Source organism: Ascaphus truei, chromosome 2 (genome assembly GCF_040206685.1).
Source record: "Ascaphus truei isolate aAscTru1 chromosome 2, aAscTru1.hap1, whole genome shotgun sequence".
NCBI classification, from domain to species: Eukaryota; Metazoa; Chordata; class Amphibia; order Anura; family Ascaphidae; genus Ascaphus; species Ascaphus truei.
The window spans coordinates 393300827-393310482 of record NC_134484.1 but is presented as its reverse complement, the minus strand read 5'-3'; the positions used below and the strand labels follow the sequence as shown (position 1 = coordinate 393310482).

At 41.0% G+C, this 9656-nt stretch overlaps 1 protein-coding gene across 27 annotated transcripts in view; it reads left to right on the top strand.

Moving 5' to 3' along the window:
* Positions 1 to 368: 368 nt before the first annotated feature.
* PHF14 (PHD finger protein 14) overlaps positions 369 to 9656 on the top strand; it is a 416918-nt gene continuing 407630 nt past the window's right edge. For 25 of the 27 annotated variants that reach the window (XR_012799268.1, XR_012799269.1, XR_012799271.1 and 22 more), the window contains exons 1-3: positions 369 to 529; positions 1953 to 2063; positions 3100 to 3749. Coding sequence is in view for 22 of the 27 variants with exons in the window: in XM_075587256.1 (XP_075443371.1) it covers position 529; positions 1953 to 2063; positions 3100 to 3749 (762 nt within the window). In the remaining 5 variants the exon portion in view is untranslated. The remainder of the gene's footprint in view (positions 530 to 1952; positions 2064 to 3099; positions 3750 to 9656) is intronic. The other 2 variants (XM_075587247.1, XM_075587261.1) reach the window with 2 other exon arrangements.

The window sequence follows — 9656 nt, the reverse complement described above, 5'->3', positions numbered from 1 at the left end:
CAGAGGCTAGAAAATCACGATACTAGTTCACCACAATCAATGTAATACAAGTACAGACACGTTTGCTGTTAAACTCTCAACAACTTTACCGTCATCGTGTGAATGAATACACGTTTCCCTCCTTGTGGCTACTTATATTACCACTCAAGTGATCCAATGAGCATGACTCCATTATTTACTAGAAGCATTATCTACCTCTGAAGGCGTTCCGCCCTTCCCACTGGCGCCTTCACATTTTTACTGCAAATATGAAAGACAGTAACTTCCAATTCACTTCTTGCCCTAAGGAAAGATGGCGGACATTGAGTCCCAGCTCTTCCGTACCACGTGACCCCCTACTGCAGCTACGGATGCGCCGAGACTCCGTCCCACATGGTGACGTCACGAGCGACGCCTTGCCGCCCGGGGGAGGGGAGACGGCTGCGCAGCTGGTGTCGTTGTTCTCGCGTCCGGTGGTGAAACACCTTTTTGGGTTTTTTTTTTGTGTATGTGTTTGTTTCCGCCGGTTTTGAAGCTTCATTTTCACCAAGTGAGTGCCGTTTACTGTCGCGGTAGTCGGTAGAAGTGATGAGGAGAAGGGGGGTCCCTTTGTAATGAATGAGGAGATGTAAAAGAGGCGCAGGGACGGTGCTGCAGTTAGTACATGCGAATGTATACATGCGCTGCACACGTATGTGACTATAACCTGCACCTCACATATATTATGCACATAACACACACACACACGTGTGTGTCGACTGCCGCTTGCCGCACAATCGCAGATAAAGCAAACGTTGTTGTCTGAACAATGCGAGAGGCGGCTGCGGCGCTTCTAGCTTGTATTCATTCATAGTGCGCTCCTAATATCTCACACTAGAAGGACGGTGCTGCATCTAGACACCGCACATGCGTCGTATTTCGTGTGGGGGCCACCGGCTCTGCATTACCTTCCCGGCCCCTCAAACACTGCACTATCAATGTTGTGATAGTGGCTTCCAGCGCTGCACTGGTAGAGACAATGCTCCTTGCAGTAGTGCAGTGCTCTGTAATGCTATGGCCCTGCCCGCCTCACAAATTCATTGCTACTCCCTGTTCTGTAACACCATGCTGCTGGGCGCCTAGGTGAGGAATGTACAATGTCAAAATGTAGAATTGTACATCAGCAACAAAGCCACAGAGCTGGATCACCAGGGCCTATTGTCTGCTACATTTACCATCTGCAATCGTAGCAATCTGCTCCAAAAAAGGAGGCGTCAGGAGATGGTCTTTTTCGCACACTTATTTGTTTCCAATTGATTCAATAAACCCTGCCCTTCTGTCAACTGAGTTTACAAGATAGTGTACATTTTGTAGACAAAGTATTGGTTACCTAAATACTGTTGAAACACGTTTCACACCTTCTAGTTTTTTTTTCTTTTCATACTGGTACATTAAAAGATTGGTGTTGGGCAGAAGCTGATCTCCTTGTCTGTCCATTAAAAATCAGCACAACACAATGTTGCCCATGTAAATATCTCTAGTGTACCCATTTGTATTTGCGTTATATTTTACAATGTTGTCTACTTGTATTCTGACTAAGCATACGTTTGACACTTGATATTTTTAAGTCATCTACCAGTGAAAAAAAGCTCCAGAATGTTGCGTATATCACTAGAATGTTTGTCTAGGTAAAATTTACAACATTGGTAATATGTATGAAACCAAAGTTTGATACATGCTAACATTTTGACTCTTGTTAATTATTTGAACATACAGGTCATTTTCTTTCTGTGAACACCATAGTGATAGCCCTCAAAAGTTAGTGTGTCAGCATATCAAATTTGAAAAACAAACTTTGTTACTTTGTTTGTTTGCCAGTGGTGGTGTCCTTGAATTCATATCTTAATTAACACTTAGCATTGAAAGGTAATATCTATTGGGTACCACATTTTTAAATTAAAAAACAAAAAACAAAACAAAAACTTTCTTTTCAGTGGATCGGAGTTCGAAAAGACGACAAGTGAAGCCTTTGGCAACTTCTCTACTAGAAGCATTGGATTATGATAGCTCAGATGACAGTGATTTTAAAGTTGGAGATGCCTCAGGTATTTTACAGAACTTTTTAATGCTTTATATACATCATAAATAGGAATTGTTCAATAACATTATTGTGGTCTTCAACAGTTTGCAGTACTGTGCAGCTCTTTGCTTCAGAATATACCACTGGTTGAAAAATTTGTTTTGTGACCCAATTACATTGGTTGCTACTTTCTTTTGCATCTAAGAGCTGACTAAAGAACATTTTAAGTGGCAATTTGAAGGCTAGTAACATGGCTATGCCTAGATTGTCAATGCTGGCACAGTATGCCTGGGCTATCATAGGTGTGAAAGTATCTAAGAAATAAAAGATTAGTCCATCTGCTTGCTATTGTGTGCACACTGATTTTAATTTTTTTGACATTTTCTTTCTTTTTGTAAGGTAATGTACACTTTCTTTTTCCAAGTATGTATGGTGTTGAGTGTTGCTTAAAGGGTACATTATATTTGTTTGGTGGTCAATATTGGTGCAATTATTCTGGTTCCTAGGCATATGGAAAAATGTATAAAACAAATATCTGTTTACAATTTTTTTATCTTACCTGCATTTATGATCTAGATAGTTATTGAGATATTCTTCAAAGTTTAATTACATTTTCTGAACAAATCCATGCACAGTTACATTTATATAATTTTCTTGTTAATTGGTACCTACATTATCAAGTCGCATTGTCAAGGTTTCCTTGTTAAATGATTCATATAATTTAGAACTATCAAAGTAAAAATTAAAAAAAGAAACTAAAACCAGTTTAGTCCCTCAATATCAAGCTTTATTTTGATCCTTGAGTAGTGTAGTATATAGTGTAGCTTCCTCTCAATATCTTTAGAACTGACGAAACCAATGATTTGAAGGACACCTTGTTAGCAAAAGTGTTTGTGAGAGCCGTGAAGAATATCACATTTCCTACTAAGATCTAACCTTTTATAAGCATATATGAGGGTTGACCCGTTAAGTAGTTTACGTATGGTAAGATGCATATGCGTATTGGTTTGTCTTCTGCTACTTCTTTAGCGTACATATACATGTTTACATTTTCTTTACAGATTCTGACGGAAGTGTGATTGGAAGTGAGGATGCATCAAAAGATAGTGGTGGCGGTTCTGGTAGTGATTCAGAAGAAAACATAATGGAGGATGAAATGTCAGTTGTTGCAGTAGAAGAGTTGGAAGAAGAAAAAGAAGCTGGAGAGAAAGATACCACATGCTGTGGTGAAAGTGAAGAACAAGGCATGGAGGAACAACTCGGTAAAGATGAAACCATAGAAGAGGATAATGATGAGAAGACTCAAAAGATTAAGGAAAGACTTGCAGAGATTGAAATTAGCACAGATGACCAATCCAATGAACCCAAAAAGTGGAATTTGCGTAGAAACAGACCTTTGTTGGATTTTGTCACAATGGAAGAGTTAAATGCGATGGATGATTATGACAGTGAGGATGACAATGACTGGAGGCCTACTGCTGGCAAGAAGAAAGGGAAAACTACTTCAATAGGTGAAGGAAGTGATGGGGATGAAGATGAGGAAGAGGATGGTAGTGAAGAGGAAGAAAATAATGCAGGCAATGATGAAGTCAATGGTAGCAGTTCTAGTGATGAAGGAAAGAAAAAAATAAAATTCCCTAGTAGAAATAGTGCTGATGATGAGGAGTTGACGAATGATAGTCTGACACTGTCTCAAAGCAAGAGTAATGAGGTAATGTAAAATGTTTTCTGCTAGGTTTATCAAAGAGTGCAAAAATGTCACTCCGTTTTCTTGACATTACCTTTACAAATTAACTTTTTGATTCTTTGGCATTGATTTGAAAGTTACATGTTTTGTATTTTTGTTACGATACCTTCTTTTCCCTTTGGGAAATCAGAGGTTGTAGCCTGAGGATATTTAACACAGCATGATTTTGTGTGTGTGTGTGTATGTATATGTGTGTATACACACACACCTGTATATGTATGTGCCTTTGGAATCTAAATCCCATTGTGTTTTATTTTACAAATCCTCCTTGGCTACAAAAACTAAATCTTCCGCCTTTGGCAGATTAATAATAATAATAATAATAATAATAATAATAATAGATTCCAAAAATGTTTTTCCTATGTGTTTACAAAAATGAATCTGAAAGTTTGGGCGAATGTAGTAATGCACTTTTTATACTTTTACTGTTGCTCTGTGGTGGTTTGAGGTACTTATACCAAATTATATAAATAAAGGTATCTTACATTATTAAATGCTTTTCCATATTGATAGGCTTGGTTTAACGTTAGTCAAAGATTTTTATAAGTTGCTTCTCAAAAGCGCTTGGTGAGACTTCTGTCTATTTTATCATTATTATTGTCGTTTATTTGTAATGCGCCAACATACTCTGCAACACGGGACAATGGGGGTACACAGTATATTATGTTTATATATTTATAAATATTTATAGTATATTTATGTATATTACATAAATAAAATGAGATGACAAATTAGTACAAACACATACAAAAGGTAATGAAACCTGGCCTGTGATTATTACAATCTAGAGGTAATAAGTGACAATGTTGAAATAAAAGATAGTGTGTGGAGTACTGTATGCTCCAGTTGCACAGCTGATCTCATTAAGGTTTGGGGGTTGAAATGTTGAGGGATATTAGCGTGGAGTTTGGTCCAGTCTCATAGCTGGTCCCAGTAGGGTTGGAGGGTGGGGAATGTTAGGGGTATGCCAGATTCTCTCTGCCAGCTTCCTTGAAAGGGTGAGTTTTCAGGGATTTTTTTAATGTCTGAATGCTTTGGCAGAGTCTGGTGGCATTGGTAAGGAATTCCAGAGAGGGGGAGCAGCACGGGAGAAGTCTTGCAGGCGGGAGTGAGGGGATGTATTAAGGTAGGAGGAAAGGCAGGTGTTTTGGACAGAACGTAGGGGGCATTTAGGGATATATTTGGGAATGGGGGCTGAGATGTATGGGGTGTTTTTGAGAGTTTTGTAAGTCAGAACTAGGGTTTTAAATGTAATTCTAGAGGATATGGGAAGCCAGTGTAGGGATTTGCATTGTAGAGAAGCAGAAGTGGAGCAGTCAGTGAGGTAGATGAGTCTGGCCGCAGCAGCATTTGGATGGATTGGAGTTGGAAAAGGCTGATTAGCGGAATGGCCGCAAGGAGAAGGTTGCTATAGACAAGGTGGGACAGGATAAGTGATTGAATTAGGATTTTAGTTGTCATGAGTGAGAAAAGGGCGTATCCAAGCGATATTTCGGTGGTGGAAACGGCAGGACTTGGTGAGGGACGGAATATGAGGGGGCAGAGTCAAAGATGACACACAGGCATCGGGTTTGGGGTGTTGATGAGATTGCGATATTGACGGTAAGGGAGAGGTTGGGTGTAGCGGTGGTTGTGGAATGGGTAGAGCATATTGATTCTGTTTTTGATCATGTTAAGCTTCAGGTAATGGTGGTGCATCCAAGAGGAGATGGCTGAGAAACGGTGACAGAACAGAAGGTGAGAGATCAGGGGAGGAGTAGATTTAGGAATCGGCATAAAGATGGTATTGAAAGCAAAAATATTGTATTGGTTCACCAAGATAAGAGGTGTAAAGTGAGAGTAGCAGAGGTCCAAGGACAGAGCCTTGTGGGCTCACAACAGAGCGGTATTAATGATGGAAGGTTAATTGAGAATTTAACCTACAGTACTACCATTGACTTAAAAAACTTCTGGAGATTTGGTGCTAGTGAAGTTCTTCCAACCATCTTGAGAATTATTCTGCTTACTTTGGTTCACATGAGGCTTAACCCAGTGTTATACTTTAAAGCAGGGGTGCGCAACGTTTTGACCCTGCCTTCTCTCCTCCCGGCTCGTGCCCCCCCCCCACACCTGCAAGGTTTAGGTGTCAAATGACGTTGTGGGGTCACGTTATCATGTTGCTATGGCATCACGTGAGCCCGTGGCGGCATTTGACGCCCATTACCATGGCGACGTGTCGCCGAAGATCAGGTAGGAGAAGCTGCAGAGGTCTCGCGCCGTCCCCCTGGCAGGTGCCTTGGGGGAGAGCCCCCCCCCGCCCCTTGGAAATTCTCCATCACCACTGGGCGGCGTGCCCCCCACTTTGCGCATCCCTGCTTTAAAGCATGTGATGCATACATTGTTGCTTCCATCACGTTTTAAAATAAATGGCCAACAGCATACTCTGTTAGAAAAAAAAAATCCAATATGGGTTATGGTCTATGTATTTTTATAATATTTTAGTTATGTTTTTCAATTACATTTCCAATCAGATTAGAGAGATCTGCTATGCTGCAAATGTATTGCATAAAACAATCTACCTTTCTTGGAAGGGAAGTACTGGTTTATTATTGCAAAGTTGCAGTACCATGTAACAGACTGTTAATTAGAAGAATTTCAGGACACAATCTGAAACATAAACACATTTTCCCTTCCACTGAAGAAGCAGCATAGTTAAATGTGTAATGTCTTACCCATACCTACTGGCACCTATTGTTGAATCAATGAGGTAGTAAATGAAGTGAATCCATGTTTTTGCTGTTTAAAACTCGTAATTTAATAAATGATTCGTTACGCTGTTATTTAATTTTGCAGACTATTTACTGTTCTCATTGATCCAATCCATCAGGTTGTCTGAAAGGCTGGTTTTGCTTTATGCTGCATATTACATGTAATGATGTAGATGTGTTTGAGGGATATCAAATAAATCAAATATTACTTAATATTAATATACTAGAGGTTCCAAGCAGAATTTTGCTAGGTATGCCTCTGTTGGCAAGCACCCACCTTATAAACTGGGCTACAGACACAATTTGGAAGATGTTTTCTTGGAAGTTTTTTTTTTTTTTTGTAAAGGTTTTGTCACAATCTGAAAATATTGACTATAATGAGCAAAGTATTATTTTGGGGGTGCAGGAGATTAAAGGTGTAGTTCCGCCTAGGTGTGTCCCCCCCTAGGTCCGAGCAGGGGTGTCTCTAGTGGTAACTCACATTAATTTCAGCTTTGTGGTCACCCTGCTTACTGAGAGATGTACATCCTGAAGGTGCTTCCGTTAGCATCCCTGACTGGGTAAACAATATGGTGGTTTAAATCTCACGCAGCACAGAAGCCAATAGTAAGCCGCTAGGTCAACCGTTAGAGCTTGCTGTTGGCCCGCGGACCACTGAAGAATTAAGAATCATTGATCAGCGCAGCACCTATGGAAGCAGTATCTCGGCAAGCAGGAGGTTCCCAAAATGCTCCTTTAAGTTAAGGGGACTGTATTTTGGAAACCAATAATGTCCACTGCAGACTACAGAATGGTAGAGAATTCTGAATGGTGGTGGTGTTGGTGGGGACAGATGTACTGTAGCAGATGTACTTGTGTATAGTGTGTGTCTCTATGCTGCATGTTCAGCTGCATCAGTTAAATGAGATGTAAAATGTATTTATCCTCTATTCATTTAAAAGCAGAATCAATTTAAGATTTACATGTCACTTTCCATTTGGATACTATTGTTAATTATTTTAGATGATCCCTACACATTTTGGCCCATATTTACTAAGCAGTCTTCTGCCACAAAACACCTTCTGGCGCTGGAAGACACCTTTCAACCTATTACTTGAATTTGCTGTAAGGGGTCTTCAAGCCCTGGAAGGACCTTATGGCAGAAAACTGCTTACTAATAAATAAGGCCCATTTCTCTTATTCAACCAGCTTCAGCATCATCAGAAAGACTTCTCATCCTTCAGATTGGTTGCTCTGTATAAACCCTTATTTAACCCGTACATTTTTGTGCTCAAATTAAAAATGGGTTTCTTTTTCTTTGTTGCGCTGGACACTGCTGCTCTTTAATTCAAGGGATGAATGAAAGTAATGGCGGTGCACAGTCAAAATTACACCGGGGCTAGGGAGTAAAGCTTTAGAAAAATATTTATTGGCACATGGATGCACGATAAAAAAAAAAACCACACTTATGCATTTTGCACCACATGGCGCTTTATCCAGAGTACTTGAAACGCGTAAGAGTTTATTTATCCTGCATCCATGTGCCAATAAATATTTTTCTTAAGCTTTACTCCCTAGCCACAGTGTAATTTTTCGATTGTGCACCGCCATTGCTTCCATTCACCTCTTGTACCAGATATCGTCAGGAGCACGTCCACTGCAGTGCAAGGTAGGAGATCCCTTGAGTACCCTCCGCATCTTTGGTACACTAACTGCTTGCACAAATGGAAATGTGGATCATGTCTCTTAACCCAGCAGTGCGCGAACTCCCTGCGCCCCCTTACCTGGTGCCTCCTGGTCGCGCCCTCCCTCGCCTCTAATGATGCGTCAAATGACGCTGCAGGTTCATATCACGCTCTTAGCGCGGGGCTTCTGTAATCGCCACACAGCCCACGACCCCAATAAAGTCTCGCGCCCCCCAGTTTGCGCACCACTGTCTTAATCCACAGCATATATATGCGATAAGGGAACACTGATTTTATGAATTGTTTTGAGACTCTTTATTTCATCACAAGGGACTGTTCGGGTTCACATACTACCTTACCTATGTGCTACACATTTAAGGTCTTTATTCCAACATTGAATCTTTAATTCAAAGATTCAGCTACAATAAGGTTTTCTGAAGTGTTGTCTTGTTTGTGAGAGAAACTATCCCTTACCGTTCATTGTAATTCATTCACAATATTTGTGCTGTTTTTCATAAATCCGATACCTAGACAGGAAAAGTACAAATCTAGTGATTTAAAATATACGAGAATAGATGGTCATCGACAATCAATGAAGCCAAACCAAATACAAAATATTAACTCCTCTTTCCTGTTCAACGTTCATGGCTGTGATACAAGTGGGTAGCTCTGCCCATCACATAAGAAAAATGAATGCAGGTGGCCCATAAAAGCTGCCGCCTCTCACTAGCAGACGGCCTTTTTCTATCCTACTGTACATCAGAGTAGTTTTATTTTTTGGCTACCCGCCAGGACTGCCGTTGGTAGTTCAAACGGTGGGGGAGTTCTCGGCTCTCACTCCACATGGAAACTATTTAGTGGCCATCTGAGACCAGGGCAGACCTCGGAAGCGTTGGAACAATGCATTGGGAAGTGACCACACAGGTGCACGCTTCTTCGTGCCAAAATATTGTATGTTCATTTACTGTAAGTGACAGTGTAAACCGTGAGAGCGCCCTGTAGACCTCTTTGGGCTATTTAAAGCCAGCTAGGTACGGAATGGGACATTTGACCGCCAGCGTTTCACCACAAACAACCTGTGCCACAGCCGATCCGCCGCTGGAACCCCTGCCACCGGCCACTTTTAGAGGTTATGGTAGGGGGTTCATTTATGGGGTTTTAATGGTTAGGGTAGGGGATTTTAGGGTAGAGGTTTTTGGTCATAGGTTAGGGGGTTCATTTCAGGGTTTTGGTGGTTTACGGTAGGGGATTAATTGAAGGGATTTTAGTGCTTAGGGTAGGGGGTTAATTTTAACGGGCCTTAGTGGTTATGGTAATGGGTTTTAGGTTAAGGGCTTGGGGCAGGGGGTTTCAGGGTAAAGCATTTACCTTAAAGGCAAAGCGGCCGGCTGTGGCAGGTTGTGGTACACGTCGATGGTCATTTGGTCATGGTGAATCAGCTGGGACTAAATGTCCTAGAA